We start from the raw sequence: 17,369 nt of genomic DNA on the forward strand, positions 1-17,369 counted from the left end.
GCAGATTTAAAAAGACTTTAATACAAAAATATTGGTTATAAAAAGACTGATTCTAAAGGCAAGGCTCAAACAACTCCAAGTCGCATCATATTGCACCACTGTGGTGTTCTCGCCATTAGAAATTAAACCGATGCCCACCATGAATCTGCATTAGGCTCCTCTGTATTGTTGATTCTTCCAAGAAATAGTTAAATGTAGTGCCCTCACTACTGACAGTTATTACCATTAACACAAGATCAATAACACCAGGTAGTTGAAGAGGTCCAACTTGGATGCTCACTCTATATGCCTGCTTTATGTAGTACATAGGGCAATTCTGCGGCCAAAGGTCTTTTCCCTTCACTTCTGTCTTCAGGCAGTGAAAAAAATGCAATCCCTTATTGTCTACTGCAGTCTGAAGTTAACAGACTAGTTTAAGTGCTTCACGCTGTAACTAAACTAATATATTAAGAGGCTAGAAAAAAATAGGTGAGTCAAGAGGTCTCTCCAGGTTAACATTGTTTTAAAGGCCCACACAAAAGCAGAGGTCTCCATGAAGTACAGCAGTCACACAATATAACAGACACATTTTACAGAATATTTTGTAGGAGTGCATTCCTTTGGCACCAGCTCTCAGTACAGCGCACACAGTATCAGCAACAGCCCGTTAGCTCAAATGGCTCCCAACAGATCCACACTGGGTACATTTGTTTTTCATAGCTATTAGCACAGACTGACTGAAAGATCTCAACTGAACACCTCAAGATCTCAGGTCAGGCTATCTGTGGATTTAAATGGACAAGCAAATGGGTTTCCATAAGGTGTGAACAAGGGCAGAATCCAGCTCTTATCTAAATGCCACAGAGAGAGAAAATTAAATGGAAAGTAGAGCAATTTTTCTAGCCAGATGAGCAGAGATCAATGTTCATCCACTACAAAACATCAGGGCACCAATGTTGGCAGTCTGCTGTTCAGTTGATATTGAACATGATCTTATTCACTAGTTACTAGGGGTTTTTTTCCCCCATGAGGGTTGGTTTTATATTATCAAAGGGATAATTTCTTGTCCCCTCTTCACAAATTGCTATTTCATGAAGTATTTTTTCATAGAAAGTTATCCAGGAGCTAACAACCCACTAGTAAATTAAGGGTGGGTATGTCTATATTACAATGGGAGCTGATTGCAGTTGCGACACAATAGCAGAGCAGGTCTGGCAACACAGGATTATGTGGATTGCACAAGCTTGCCCTAGACTTCAGGTCTGTACTTGGTGGCTGGAGCCTGCTCTTGTGACTACAGATAACAGGACATGAGCTAACAAGATTGCAGCTAGACTCAGTAGGTTGACATATGCTGCAATCACTCCACATTGCAGCATAGACACAGCCTCCTCTAAAAAGCCATTGGGTAACACTTACAAATAATCCTCACCAATTTTTTGCTCCTGCTCATTTCTATGTTTAGTAGCAAAAGCCCAGAGCATCTGCTCTCTAAAGTGCCCCCAAAGGTGCCTTGCCCATTGCAATTTTCTAGGTTTGACACAGTGATTTGCTATGGGAAGACAGATGTCAAGGGATGACTTTGATAAATAAGGAGACATGGAAGTACTAAAGAAAGAGCAGGTCGGAATCAAGAAAGCAGGCCTGAAGGGGACCTCATGAAGTCAGACCCTGCTTAAGGCAGGATCATCTCTAACTGAATCATCCCACTCAAGTTTTGATGTCAATTTCCCTGATTAACAAGCCATGAGATATAGAAGGCAAGTATTGCATCTCACACATGACTGACAAGCCTGGATTTGGTCAGCTGTACATGGAAGATGTTGTATATGACTACCAACAAGTATCAGACTAGAAAGACCCAGGTCACACTTACATTGAAAATAGAGACAGTGGGTGCATCTACACGAGCCACCCATGGCACAGTTGTTATTGCAATCATTTAGCACTTGCATACCCCAGTATGAAATGACTGTGTGCTCCTTACAGTTGCCTAGTAGCTCATTACTACTGCACGGTAGTGTCACATCACGGTTCATGCCCAGCGATGCTACTGCACAGTAGTAATGAGCTACTGTGCAGCAAGTACCTTGCATAGACGTGGCCAGTGAGTCTTAACTTGATTGAGCTCCACAGCCACTCAGAGACTGGAGAGGAAAGCAGCCCTTTAAATGTCTTCTATCACTTCTGTCCAAGGGATAGCTTTCTTTACCAGTCCAGTCCATCCTTCTGAAACATGAATCTCTTGCTTTTCTCACTGTAAAACTGACCATACCAGCGCCTGTACCTCTGAATTGCAGAATCCTCTTTTACGAGTAGAGGTTTAGAGAGATATTGCTTGTTATTCCAGATTGCTACATCACGCTCAAACTGTGGGAAAAGAAGCAGACTCATCTTAGAAAAGGAATTTAAACTAGATGTCCATGCATACTACTGCACAGACCAGCAAAGCTCATGTCTTGAGAGAAGACACTGGTTCCAAAGAGGTTTTTAGCAAATCTCCAAGCCTGGGCAGTTTTTATGTGGCTATTAGCTTACAAAACATCCAAACAATGGCTCTGTGGGAATATCTATTCCGTGGTGGTGGCCGTGGGTCCCAGGCATGCCCCATTCACCCAGCCCCGTATGCACTCAACCAGGTTAGCACACTGGTGTGGTGGCTCCAGGGTTGTCCCAGCAGCCACTCAAGTATGTTAGAGACTGAGAGCTTGAGAACAGCTGCAGAGAGATGCCTCTGAGCGGCAGTGCCAGTGGATATATCCCTGCCAGAGCAGGTTCATATGGCATGCTGAGCAGGAGCTTGGGTGGGAGTAGAAGACCTGCCCTGTGTTCAGCCACAGCTGGGGACATCTGCAGGGATTCTGACAGAATTTCATCCCCATTCACTTCATTAAGTCTCCCTTCAGCGAGGGAGGTACTTGCTCACCCAGGCCCTCTGAGGATTCCTACCACCTCAAGGTACTTTCCCCATCATGATATTTAATGAAAAAACGTGATTGTTTTGACCCTCTCTCTTACACTCCAGGTGCTGCAGAGTTGAATTCTTGAGTATAATTGAATGGAAAGGAACTAATCTTGTGTATTGACAGCCCATTCACACACAACATGCCATCTGCTACAGACACCCTATTGAAGTTAACAAGTTCAACCTCTGCCAGCCCCAAGCAAGAAAAGGTTTCCAAAGCAAATGATAAACCATCCTCATAGAACAGAGAAGGCTCTTTAAAATAGTCAAAGGTCTGCCTGAGCTGAGGTGTGCATCAGTGTAGCATGGTGGAAACACAGCAATAGGGCTGGTGGCTAGCACATCACTAGCAGGTACAGTCACAGCTGCACAGGCAAATCTACAAGGATGTTTTCAAAAGTAACAGCAATTTTGAAATAAACCCTTCCAATTAATTATTTATTGGACCACAGTGCTTTTGGTTTTATTTTGAGATTGCCCTTACTTGCTGAAACACCCTTGTGTTTTGCCAGAGGACAGGGCAGAATCCAAAACTGTTTATAGGTGTGAAAAGGGCACTTGTGCAGGTGGGTACGTCCCATTTTGCCACAGACAAGAAATGCAGCAACAAGCACCTTTTCCTACAAAAGCTCTGCTGTCCAGCAGCTTCAAGCATTCAGCCTTCTAGCAATGTTTACAGGTCTGACCTGCACGCCTACAGCCATGGGAGCATGGCGGCAGTGAACAGAGAGCTCCTGCAGATGCTGCCAGCACTGTCAGCAGCAGGAGGAGTGACTAGCACCAACCAGGGTTTGGCGACCACCTGTAGCCACCGCCAGCGGCCAGGGGCAATCATGGACCTCCCACAGACACCACCTGCAGTGCCGGCAGCAGGATGGCAAGGGGCGACTGCCCGCAGGCACCACTGACATTGGGCACCTTTTTGCTGGGGGTGCACCACCTACGTGCACCCCATACGTGCCATCCCTGCCTGCAGCAGCACCAAATAGGTGGGGAAATAGGGTTCCTTGTACCCTACATTCAGAAACTGGTCATACCTGTCATACCCCGTGCTCACACTCAGTTTGCCCTCCCTTTCAGCATCTACTCTGCCACTGTGTGACACAGGATATGGGGCAAGATAGATCTATGGTCTGACCCAGTGAAGCTAGGGACAGAAATTACACATAAACTGATGTAAGTGATCAGAAACCTGTTCAAATCTGTAACACAACAGAAGTTTAGTGCAAATAAACTGCTTTCAAAATGGCTGAAACCAGTTTAAAGGTAAACCTGGATGGATCTAGTATCAGACTTGGCTGATTTAGGTTAAATTGGTTTATTGAACTTCTGCCTAAGATCCCCTCCAGATTCAAGTTAACTCACAGTCCCCCAGCATCCCAGGATGCTTTGCACTTCCCCTGCAAACTCTCCCTTGCAGGGGGGTTGGGCTAGCCATGGCCCAAGCAGTCGGCTCCAGCAGAACAAAGAGGTGTGCTCTAGCGCCCCCTGGCTTCTTGCCTGAGCCAGTGCAGGCATGTGGCTGCATTTCCAGAATCAAAAGTGAATATCAGTTCACTTGCTTATTGGTTCAATCTGTGCAGCTCAAACTAACCTGCAATGATTGAATCGATTCAGCCTCAGGCTTTTTGACTCTGTACTTAGCCTAAATGGCAGTTCTTACATTCTTATACTGAGACCTGAGTCCCACTGACCATTCACAAAAACAGGTTACAGATAACAAAACAGTAAATGTCTCTGCAGTTCTGACAAAACTCTTTCAGAAGCAGCTCGTTTTGGCTCAGTAAAGCACTTACCTGTATGCACTCTGCTCTCAGAATGAATTTTGGGATTATTCCTGGCATGTTTTTTTGATAATAGATTTCATGGGTAACTTGCTGCAGGAGAGGTTCAACGGGTGTCACAGTGTGCAGAATGATCCCATGGCCCAGTAATTCATGGTCAAAGATCAGAAAGACCAACCCAGGCCCCACCTTCAAACAAGAAAAGGAACTTATCAGGGAATTTAGCTCTTTCTAGTTCTAGTTCCCTGCATTTGCAACTATTTGTCCAAAAGAACATCAGTGGTGACCATTCTCATACATCACAGTACAAAGCTCCCTATAAAGAAAACCTTAAAGTGTAGAATAAGTAAGGAGCAGGGAAGAGAAGTTGCCACCAATGCCTTGCCACTGCAATGGCTGGGACTTCAGTAAGGTAAAATATGCCCATATGATTCCTGAAAGACATAATGACTAGGGGTATGTGAAGAGGGCCCTATTCGATTTGGATTTGGATTTGGCCTGAATCAGGGACAGTGATTCTATTTGTTGATTTAGATCACTGTCCACGATTCGATTCATCTGAAGAGTCAATGCTGATTCAGAGAATCAGCAATTTGGACATAGACACAGCCTTAAAAAAATTTTCTGCATACCTTGAGGTAGCAGGCACTAGGCCTGTGCAAGTAGGCAGCTATTCAATCCAGCTTTGGATCCGGCCACTTCGGATGCCAGGATTCCAGTCTGGAGCTCTGGACCAGGTTTCTGCTTTGATCTGGCCAAAGCAGCTCCAAAGCTTTGGAGCCGCCGTGGATATCTGGCCATTGGGTATAATGGGGAATCAATGAAATATCTATAACTTTGTTGGTTTTTATCTGAATTGGATGAAACTTGCAGGGATGGTAGCCTCTGCTGAGAGCATGAAGCCTGTCAAGTTTCAAGAAGATTGGTGAAGGGGGTCAAGGGGAACTGCACCCCAAATTAATGTATGTGTTACAACACAGGAGGGTCAAACCTGCAGGGGTGGTGGCCCCTGGTGAGGCCACAAAGCCTGCCAAGTTTCAACGTGATAGGTGCAAGAGTTTGGAGGGAACTGCACCTCAAACCACAGACAGGCAAAACTCATGACGTAAATGACCCTGTGTGTGTTAAGGCGCAGCAGGGTGAAAGCTGCAGGGATGGTAGACCCTGCTGCGGCCATGAAGCCTGCCAGCTGTTGAAGAGATTGGTGCAGGGGGCTTCTGGGTTCTGGGGCCCTGCACCTCTAGCTGCTAACAGGCAAAACTCATGTCATGGGTGCTTGTACAATTGTGTCTGTCTTGGGGTCGGGGGGAACTACTGCAGGCCTGGTTGCTAAGCTACTGTGTTACCAGTTAGCAATCAATCATGATTCACTCAGGGACCAGTTCAATACACAGTAGCTAGCTAATGGCCAGTTAATTACCAACAATTAACACCTACAAAACCACAAACTAAGGAGAGGAAAGAATCAATACAGACAATCAACTGCCCCAAGACCGAGACAGTCAGTTGCACAAGCACCCATGTCATGAGTTTTGCCTATCAGCAGCCTGGGGTGCAGGGCCCCAGAACCCTTGACAGCTGGCAGGCATCATGGCCACAGCAGGGGCCACCACCCCTGCAGCTTTCACCCTGCTGTGCATTAACACACACAGTGTTACCCATGTCATAAGATTTGCTTGTCTGCAGCTTGAGGTGCAGTTCCCCCCACACCCCTGCACTGATCTTCTTTAAACTTGTCAGGCTTCGTGGTCTCACCAGCAGCTGCCACCCCTGCAGTTTTCACCCCCTTGTGGTGTAATACATACACATGACATGAATTTTGCTTTCAAGAATTTGGGGTGCAGTTCCCCCTGAACTCCTCCACCGAGCTTCTTGAAACTTGGTAGGCTTTATGCTCTCAGCAGAGACTACCAGCCCTTCAAGTGTCATCCAAACCAGATAGAAAACAACAACGTTACAGATATTTGATTGACTCCCCACTATACCCTGTGGCCGGATCTCCAAGGTGGCTCTGAATCTTTTCCGAAGCTATTCAAAAGCTCCGAATCAATTTGGAAAGCCTAAAGCTTCCAGTGATTTGATTAGGATTCATAGATTCGGCCTCCAAATCATCCCAATCATCTCCAAATCCGAATCATGATCTGGAGCTATGCACAACCCTAGCAGGCATGGCTCGCGATCACTGCAATTCTGGGGTCCATGGAGCATCCAAAAGAAGTGGGGGTGGGGCTCTCCATGTGCTCGGCAGTGAACCTGGAAGTACTTCCGGGTCTGCCGGGGAGCACGCTGGGGGGGCCCCTCCCTGTGCCTCCCTGGCTTGGTGATCAGCCATAGGGGGGACCCTGGGTGCTCCTGCACCCCAGACCCAGGAGCCACCAGTCACCGAGCCAAGGGGTCATGGGGGCATGCTCCCCTGCGGACCTGGAAGTGAATTGGAAGTGCTTCTGGTCCACTTCCAGGTCTGCTGCTGAGCACACTGGGGAGCTCCCCGTACGCTCCATGTGCCCCAGCATCGCAGCATTCACAAGCTGCCTGCTACCTTGAGGTAGGTAGAAAAAGCATTTAAAGCTGTCTCTATGTCTGAATCTCTGAATTTGTCCGAATCTCTCTGAATTGATTCAGAGTTCCCATTAGCTTTGGAAAGATTAAAGGGTCCTCTGATTCAATTTGGATTCAGAGATTTGGCCACCAGATCAGGCCGAATCTCTGCCAAATAGAATCAGGGACTGAAGCTTCACACAGCCCTAATAGTGACTTTTTTCCAGTCTTCTGAAATGCCTCAGTATTCCCAATTGCTTTCATGAAAAGAAACCTTTTGTTACTTTAAAGCTGTTTCTTTTACTTGCAACCTAGCAAGCAATTTACACCTTCAGACTTTGAAACAAACATCCATTTCCGCATGCCTCCTTATACTTTAGAAAGGCATGTATGAATAGTCTTTTTTAACAAATACAGAACCAAGGCACAGGGCAGTCACGTTTCTTAGCTAAGTTTCTAGCACATTTGGGAGAGCTGAAATTAAATTCCATTGTGCTCTTGAACCACTGCAATCTTCCATTTATCCAGGTACTTGTATGTATTGCTTTGTGAAGTGTGTTACTCACCTGATTAGCTGTAACATTGATATCCAGTAAGGAGAAGTGTTTTCCAAACACAGTCAAGGCATGTTTAATCAGCATCCGGGCACAGTGATTGTTTGGTTCTGGTTCTGGCTGCCATTCTGCCTAAAGTGTTTGAAAAGAAGTGACTGAGAGAACAAATACAAAAGACAGCATGTGAGATAGGACTCATATAACAAGTGTGTTGCAGAGTAGATCACAGTGCAGTGGAGACAGAAGTTGGTCATATGTTCTCAAACAGACTATGTGCAGATGAATGCAAATGAAAGAGCAGGGTGTACCAACCTCAGCAAAAAAGCTTGTGTTGACCATAAGGGCATGTGGAGGAATAGGACAAGGCGGCAAACATTCTGGAAAGCCCTGAAGCAGACAGAAAACTTGAACTTCATTCAGAAGCCAATGCAGATGCTCTCAGCCAATAGGCTTGTTAAGCTGAACCTCTTACCTTCCAGGTGTGCTTCACAAAATCCCACAGCTTGGAGCGTACATCTCTCAGATCAGATCCATTCAAAATAGCCGATGCGTGGACAGCATCTAGATGAGCTAAGTCTGCTCCGTTCTCAGGGATTTCCTGCAAGTAAGGAACAAGGGCTGTGATAAGCTTTGGTCCCTGATTCGATTCAGCGGAGATTCGGCCCAATTCGGTGGCTGAATCTCCGAATCCGAATCTGAATCAAATCAGAGGACCCTTTAATCTCTCTAAATCTGACTGGAACCCTCTGAATCGATTCAGAGAGATTCAGAAAGATTTGGCGATTCAGACATAGAGACAGCTTTAAATGTTTTTTCCACGTACCTCTAGGTAGCAGGTGACTCACAAATTCTGCGATGCTTGGGTACATAGAGTGTCCCACAGGAGTGCAGGGGGCCCCCCAGTGTGCTTAGCAGCAGACCTGGAAGTGGACCAGAAACACTTCTGGTCCACTTCCAAGTCCACCGGGGAGCACACAGGGGAGCCCCCCCCCTGGATCCCCCCGCTTGGGAACTGGTTTCTCCTGGATCTGGGGTGGCACCTGGGATCTCCCTGTGGCCGATGTCTGAGCCAGGGATGCATGGGGGGCCCCCCAGCAGATCTGGAAGTTCACTTCTGGGTTCGCCACTATGTGGAGGGGCCCCCGTGCTCCTCTGAGACGCTCCATCCACCCCCAGCATTGCAGTGATCACAAGCCCCATGGGTACCTTGAGGTATGTAGAAAAAACATTTAAAGCTATGTTTATGTCCAAATCACTGATTCTCCGAATCAGCATTGAATCTTCAGATTTGGCCAAATCAAAACAGGGACAGTGATCCAAATCAACAAATTGAATCACTGTCCCTGATTTGGGCTGAATCCAAATCCAAATTGAATAAAGCCTGCTTCGCATACCCCTATAAGGAACCATTTACAGTTACTTGACAAGTGCCTCAAGTTATTTATTCCAAGTGAGTTACATATTCCAACACAGGCTATATATTAAATATTATTGTGGCTAACACCCAAAGGCATCAACAAGATTGAGTTCCATTGTGCCAAACACTGTTCATGCTTTGTTAGTGACAATCTCTACCCCAAAGAGCCCTGGCAGATATTACATTTATGGTGTGAGTAACATGCTAACTGTGACATATATTGCAACATGCCATATGTTCAGTGAGTTTATGGCATGAAAAAATGGAAAATGAGCCACAAAAATGCTTCATGTATACTGAAACAACTTTGTATCTGGTTTGCATGGTGTCTTAAACTGAATATGTGGCACACAACAGAGGCTAGGGCCCAGGGCTACCTCAGGCAATTACAATGATCATCAGCACCAAGCACAAGGCAGCTCCATGGGCTGAGTAATGGCTGCCCCCTGCCTGCTTCCTGAGATGGGCTGGGAATTGGAACTGGGATAATGAACGTTATGCCCCATCCCAAAAATCATACATCCTACCAAGATGCATGATTTTTGGGGTAGGACATAAAATTGCACAGATCCCAATTGCATCATTATATTAATGGATTCCAGGGGCCAAATGCTTACAATCTAGAAACAAGATCTAGGTAAATAAGACAAATGAGAGAATACAGGATGGAAGTCTCTGAGCATGGCTTAATTGTGTGTCTAGATCTTAGCTAATCAGCAGCAATAATCATAGTGATTCCCAGAAAGCCTACCTGAAGGTGGAATTAAGGTGACTGACCTACTAGTCACTGAGGTAAACTACAGAGATAATGCAATTATCTTAAAGCATTATTAATTCTATGGTTATCCAATGACTATCTAATGTAAAATGTATGGTGTTCTAACCCCAAGGCTCTTGTGTCAAAGATGGGCTCTGGCCATGTTTCTGGGAGAAATAGGGACTGTTACCTATTGTACTGAACTCAAGATTGCTTCAGTATTATCAGCTGTGCACTAAAGTTTATGTGTCCAGGGATTATTACAGTCCAAAGTGTAAGATACTTAATTTTAGGCATCTAGTGAAGTCTGTAACACACAGCAGGGATTTCCAGATCTCTTTTGGTAACTTCAGTGGAATTTAGACACCAGTTTAACCAACCTACATCCAGCCCTATATTTCTCCAAGAAAACAGTTATAATCAAGTCAGTTTTAAGTCAAATGAGAATAACAGATTCACAGAATATCTGTTCTACATTTAAAGAGCACATGGTGTGTGTTTGGGGCACATACACTGTATATTCTCCATGGGGAGAACACATTGTGGGCATGTCTACATGAGATGCTTTACTCAAGATGAGAGCAAATTACTGCATAGTAAGCATCATCATCTACACGTGCAGCCGGCGGGGGGGCGCAACTGCTCCCTGCCCCTGGGAGCTGCCTGCTGCCAGGATGAGCTCTGCCACTAGAGCCCAGGCAGGGAGCCCCTCTGCAATTGCAGAGCTGGAGCTATTAATAATAATCTCCTAGCCCCTGCTCCACAATCGAGGAGTTGGGGCTTGGAGATATGAATCTCACAGCCCCTGCTCCATGATCTGGGAGCTCCCTGCTGCTGGGACAGGGGAACATTGTCCCCACCTGGGCTCCACTAGTGGAGCCTGCCCCAGCAGCAAGCAGCTCTTGGGGCAGGGAGCAATCTTCCAGCCCCGCCAAAAGACAGCTGTCCCCTGAACCGTTGCTCCTTGCCAGCCCCTGAGCTCCCCCTGGCTGCTGCAGGGGGCTGATACAAGGCAGGTGGGGGCAGGAGCAGACTTATCAGTAGATTACTCTGTAAACCTGGGGTGGGCAAAATGCGGCCCATGGGCCACATGTGGCCTGCCAAATCATTCTATCCGGCCCACAGAGCCACTAAAAAATGGAGAAAATTAATATGTATATGCCCCTGGCTGCCTGTCATGCGGCCCTCAATGGCTTGTTTAAAACCCAGTAAGCGGCCCTCCGCCCAAAATAATTGCCCGCCCCTGCTGTAAACCCACTCCCGGAGCATTTGCATATGTAGACATGCCCAGTGAATATGTAGTGGCATAATTCCTGTTTTACACTTTACCAAGCCTCTGCACTTAATGATAGAATCACAAAAGTCGGTTCTTTGAAGGCTACTTGGTGTAGTCTCAAACATTTTTGCTTAATGTTCTATTAGGTCCTCCCTGGTTTAACCATGTCAAAATCAAAGCTTAAGAGGCAAAGTTCACAAGCCCTAAGTTAGAACACCTGTTCCAAGAATTTGCAGAGTCAGTGTCCTCATCTGCAGTCAAGAGGTATGATTTCAAAGCATCCAAGCCAGCAATGCCAACAACCATTGACCAGATGCAACAGAATTCTCCTACCTGAATGTGTACATTGACAAAATGCTCTGTTTGGCCATGATACACCCACTCTTTTGAGGTGATCTCCTTCTGCTCTGGGACATCCCACATTGGATCAACACCATCGCAGTGATACCAGACAAGGAGCATCCCATTTACTTCACATGAAGGCCATGTCTTAATCTTTGCAAAGTCTGGCACTATAGAGGAGAGAAAGATGTTAACTCAGATCCAAAGTTTCAGCTCTCACATTTGTATCCTAGCTCTTCCAGTCCTGAGCTACAGTGGTAGAAACCATGGCCTAATAGAGGATATTGATGCTGCACAGCTTTCCTTGATGGGATGTTTTTTTTTCCTCTCGTGCTTTCACTTAAGTCATAGTCAAAACCAGACCAGGGGTGGATTTAAAAAAAATAGATTTCTCATTTAAATCAGTTTACTTTAAATGGAATAATTTTATTTACATCCCTTTCTTTTTAATATGTATAATTTTAGTACCATGAAATTATACTTATGATTTAAGGACCATCACTATGGAGTACTGCATAAGTCTTTTAAAGGGACAAACCTAATATTGCTGGTTGATATTGAATTAGTCACTCAGATATATCCTGTTTTCATGGTCCCTAATGCAGTGACTGATTTATATTTAACATATTGAATTAATTCTGTAGTATCTGCTAATGAATTACAAAACTCTACTAATGAATTACAAAACTCTGCTCTAAAAAGTGACAAGGACATTTATTGTCAGGCCCCTGGCAGATATTCAGTTAAAGGTGCCCTGAGATCTGATGCATGATCCCAAAGATCATACTTCCAGCCAGGCTATATGTGCTCAGCAGGAGGTGCAATTGTGGGATTAGGGATTAGATCCCCACTGTGCCATGTTGCTGGTGCAAGGGGAGCCCAGGATCATGATCTCCAGGCTCCTCCTGCACCAGCAAAGGAAGCCAGTCAGCTGACTGCCACTACCAGCCTTGGAGGCACACCAGAACCCTCGAGTCCAATTCACTGCAGAGGCAAGCAGCCCCGATCAACTGCCGCTCCCAGCCTCCAGGGCATAGCAGAGCCCTTGACTCCAGCTGCGCCTTGACTCAGCTGGCAGGAGCTCCCACGTGCTCATAGTTTCATAGTTGGTAGGGTTGGAAGGTACCTGAGCAGATCATCAAGTCCGACCCCCTGCCATGGGCAGGAAAGGATGCTGGGGTCAAATGACCCCAGCTAGGTGGTTGTCTAGCCTCCTTTTGAAGACCCCCAGGGTAGAAGCGAACACCACTTCCCTTGGAAGCTGATTCCAGATCCTGGCTGCCGTGTGAGGGCTTCCTGATGTCTAACAGCCACCAGATCCCCTCTCACCATTCTCTTGTGGAGGCTGAACAGGTTCAGGTCCTGTAGCCTCTCCTCGTAGGGCCTGCCCTGCTGCCCCCTGACCATGCCAGTGGCCTCCTCTGGACCCTCTCCATGCTGTCCACATCCCTCCTGAAGTGCAGCACCCAGAACTGGATGCAGTACTCCAGCTGCGGCCTGACCAGTGTCGCATAGAGGGGGGAGGATCACCTCCTTGGACCTGCTCGTGATGCATCTGTGGATGCATGACAAGGTGCAGTTAGCTTTAATGTCCTCACATTGGCGGCCCATGTTCATCTTGGAATCAATAATGACTCCAAGATCCTTTTCTGCGTCTGTGCTGATGAGAAGGGAGTTCTCCAGCCAGTAGGTATGCTGCTGGTTCTTCCTCCCCAGATGTAATACCTTGCACTTGTCAGTATTGAATCCCATCCTCTTCTTATCTGCCCACCCCTGTAACCTGTCTAGATCTAGTTGCAGCCTGTCCCTCTCCTCCAGCATGCCCACTTCTCCCCACATCTTAGTGTCATCCATGAATTTGAAAAAGGTGCTTTTCACCCCCTCGTCCAAGTCGCTGATGAAGATGTTGAACAGTGCAGGCCCAAGGACTGAGCCCTGGGGGACCTCACTTTCCACATCCCTCCAGGTCAAAAAAGACTCATTCACCACCGCTCTCTGGGTGCAGCCCTTTAGCCAATTTGTGACCCATCTGACTGTGTAGGCATTGACACCACAGTCACCTAATTTTTTGATGAGAATGGGGTGAGAGACAGTGTCAAAGGCCTTCCTAAAGTCCAGAAAAACTACATCCACTGCAACCCCTGCGTCTAAGGATTTTGTGACCTGGTCATAGCAGGCCACCAGGTTGGTCTGACAGGATCTGCCCCTAATGAACCCATGTTGGCTGCCCCTAAGCATAATATCCCCTGCTGGCCCCTCACAGATGTGCTCCTGGATAATTCTCCCAAAGAGCTTCCCTAGGACCGAGGTAAGATTAACAGGCCTATCGTTTCCTAGGTCCTCCCTCCTCCCTTTTTTGAAAATGGGGACCACATTGGCCCTTTTCCAATCCTCTGACACCTGTCCAGAGTACCACAAATGCTCATAAAGCCATGCCAGGGGTCCTGCAATGACCCCTGCCAATTCCCTCAGCACCCTAGGGTGGAGATCATCTGGACCTGCTGATTTAAACATGTCCAGCCCCACCAGAAGTTCCCTAACTAGGTCCACTCTGACCCTAGGCATGGCGGTACCTCTCCTGAGTCCATCCAGAATCCTGGAGGGGACGATGTCCTAGTCCATGCTCAGAAAAATGGAGGCAAAGAATTTGTTAAAGGAGTTAGCTTTATCATCAGGTGCAACTACCAGACTGCCAAGTGTGTCCTGCTCTTGAGTCTGGGAGCTCCAATCTGCTGATGCCTGGCTACACATGCCATTTAAGGTGCAATGCATACCAGACACAAGATTATACATATTGTGTGTAAAAAAATCATTACATATTTTGTGTAATTATTCTGTGGCTTATTACTTGTTTTACTGTGCCATTAACTGCATTAACATGTGGCCAGGTAACTCCTTAACACAATTACGTGGTTAATGCCTGCCAAGGGCCTCATAATAAAGTCATAGATGGCAGGGTAGATTTGGTTGGGAAGCCACAAATTACTCATTGTTTTGTACAAAAAGTACATTCTTTTTTTGTTAAAACCTTAATGCATATTATTCACAACTCAAAAGTAGATGTAGGTTTCATTTTTAGAAGGTACACACTATACATTTTCAAGCAGTGATTTATTTTGATAATTTTTCAGGTTAATTGTGCAGTACATCAGCATACTAAATTATGATTCATTATTTTATTTACCAAAGCTAATTGAAGCAGATACTTGTGAAGTCAATGGGAGGTGAATTATCTTCAACTCACTAGAACAATCATAGATATTTGGGGGATATTTTTGCCACACTGTATTAGGAGGACATCAAATGAGCACTGCAGCATTTTGTTATTAGCTTGGGGCTTCACTTTCTTCTAGATTTCTTCTCATCTTTGATTTCTTCTCTCTTACAGCCTGGCAAGCCTGCTGCAATGATAGGCTTTCCTTCTATCATACCATTCCCTCACTAGATTTCAAATCAGTGAAGAGGCTCTACTCAGAAACTTATCCCTTAAGACTTCTGGAACATTCTGCTTAAAAATATTTCTCTTTTGTTTCTACTTCCCTTCCCTTCTTGCATTTATATCCAGACTCCTCTTCCTTGCCTGGATCTACTCCACCCCCAACAATCCTCTATTCATTTAACTTCTTGAAACATTGCACTTTTAGAGAGAAATAAGGGCTTGATTCCGTGTATACAAACTTGCAGAGAGATGATAGGGCTGATCAGTAGGTAATCAGGTCTGTTCTTTTTCATCTCCACATACTGCTGTTAATAAGGATGTTATCTCTGAAGACACAAATCCACAGTTCAAGAAATTAAACTAAGCATCACAGAGATGCTTAATGGGATCTTCTAGACAAAGACTGAGTCCCATTGGGTAGAGTGGTTTTCTTTAATCTTTACTAATCTATAGAGAAGTCTCTGGGAACCCAATAAGATTGGGCCCCTAATATAGTGCATGGCCTGTTATGACCTATATATAAAACTTTTCTTAAAAAGGTACATGAATATGCTATCTCAAATAGTATATAACTAGAATAATTATAATTAGATTAATCTATTCTATGATATCTTTGAACTTTAACATATCTTAAATTTAAACTATCTTTATATAGGTTTTTGGGTTTTTTTAAAAAGCACCTTAACAAAAAAAAATTATTAGTTTTTTAATTGTTGATTTTTCGCCACCCTAATAGATGGTCATCTAAGGAAAAATCTCTAGACATCAACCTGGCAATAAGGGAAAAAGGACAATGTTTAAGTAAAGTCAGTAATGCAAAAGGACAGACAGTAGGGCTGTGTGACTCTTTGGTTCCTGATTCGATTCGGTGGAGATTTGGTCTGATTCATCGGCCAAATCTCCAAATCAGAATCGAATCAGAGGACTCTTTAATCTTTCCGAATCAAATTGGAACCCTCCAAATTGATTCAGAGAGATTTGGAGATTTGGATGTAGACACAGCTTTAAGTGTTTTTTCTACATACCTCTAGGTAGCAGGTGGCTCATGAATGCTGCAATGCTGGGGTGCATGCAGTGTCCCACAGAAGCACAGGAGGCTCCCCAGTGCACTCAGCAGCAAACTCAGAAGTGGATCAGAAGCACTTCCAGCCCACTTCTCAGTCCACTGGAGAGCACACAGGGGGGCCCCCCCACACCACCTGGCTCAGCAACTGGTGCCTCCTGGGTCTGGGGGCCAATCGCCAAGCCAGGGGGTGGGGAGCCCACAGCGCACTCCCCGGGGGACCCAGAAGTGGACTGGAAGTACTTCAGGTTTACTTCCGGGTTCACCACTGAGCACGTGGAGGACTGGTACCTTGAGTTATCTAGAAAAAAACACTTAAAGCTGTGTCTATGTCTGAATCAGCATCGAATCTTCAGATTCAGATGTGGCTGAATTGAATCAGGGACAGTGATCCAAATCAACTAATTGAATCAGTCCCTGATCCGGGCCAAATCCGAACCCATATCAAATAGGGCCCACTTCACACACCCCTGACACACAGGACAATGGTTCCATTTTCTTAGGAAAATGTGTTCTCCATCAGGATACTGTCATTTCCACAAATTCTTACTGCAGAGTTAGGGAATCACCTTTTTCAGCATATGGGATTCTAATGCACTTTCCATCTTCTCCTTGAAACTGCCATCCATGAAATGGGCATTCAATGCAGTTCCCTACAACGTGGCCCCCAACAGCAAGGTTAGCCCCAAGGTGTGGGCAATAGGCATCTACCACATATGCTTGTCCATCCAGAGCACGGAACACAGCAAGCTGTTCCCCTGCACATCAAAATGAAATTACAAGGTTAAGCTGTCCACCAAGACAACAGTCTTACTTTAAGGGTTTGATCAACACATACTGACATACCCCTTTTGCTTCTTTCAGAAAGTAGGACTTGGAGAACATGAACTACGCTGTGAAGCAAAGTGAGTTTTCCATTCAAACAGTTCCCATTCCAGTTTTCTTGGATTCTCTCAGCAAAGGTTACCTTGTTAGGCATAACTGCTACCATGTGGTCAATACAGGTGAACTAAGCTTTTATTTCTCTGTCAAACTAGTCCTTCAAGGAGTTATAAAAAGACTATAGAATCAGTCCACATTCATCTTTAATGGCCAGTTGTTTTTAAGTGTTTTTTTACTCTTACATATGTTAACAGCTTAAGTACCTGGGAAACACAGAAGCATCATAGGTACTAAATGCAGTGTTATGGAAGCTATTTGAGCCTATTGATCTATAGCAGCTTCCCAGCCCACGGTTACCCCGAAAATTAGAATC

General features: G+C 45.4%; 1 protein-coding gene across 1 annotated transcript; it reads right to left on the bottom strand.

Annotated features, from left to right (window-relative positions):
• LOC109314108 (cholesterol 7-desaturase-like) lies at positions 1-17,105 on the bottom strand. The gene is made up of 7 exons (XM_019541091.1): positions 16,961-17,105; positions 16,684-16,872; positions 11,604-11,782; positions 8,293-8,418; positions 7,833-7,952; positions 4,741-4,917; positions 1-2,349 (listed from the first exon to the last, which is right to left on the bottom strand). Exons 1-7 carry the CDS (start codon positions 17,103-17,105, stop codon positions 2,188-2,190), a joined length of 1,098 nt encoding a protein of 365 aa, XP_019396636.1. The 3' UTR covers positions 1-2,187.
• Between the last annotated feature and the right edge of the window lie 264 nt (positions 17,106-17,369).

Source organism: Crocodylus porosus, unplaced genomic scaffold, assembly GCF_001723895.1.
Source record: "Crocodylus porosus isolate Cpor-Errol unplaced genomic scaffold, CroPor_comp1, whole genome shotgun sequence".
Taxonomy (NCBI): domain Eukaryota; kingdom Metazoa; phylum Chordata; order Crocodylia; family Crocodylidae; genus Crocodylus; species Crocodylus porosus.

Bases quoted from the DNA above. Each gene is read 5' to 3' on its own strand.
- LOC109314108 (XM_019541091.1), bottom strand. From the start codon at position 17,105: ATGGTAGCAGTTATGCCTAACAAGGTAACCTTTGCTGAGAGAATCCAA. The intron at 8,419-11,603 runs GTAGGAGAATTC...CCTTACTTGCAG, and splicing joins TTGTCAATGTACACATTCAG to GAAATCCCTGAGAACGGAGC. The intron at 2,350-4,740 runs GTAAGTGCTTTA...CTTTTCCCACAG, and splicing joins TGAGAGCAGAGTGCATACAG to TTTGAGCGTGATGTAGCAAT.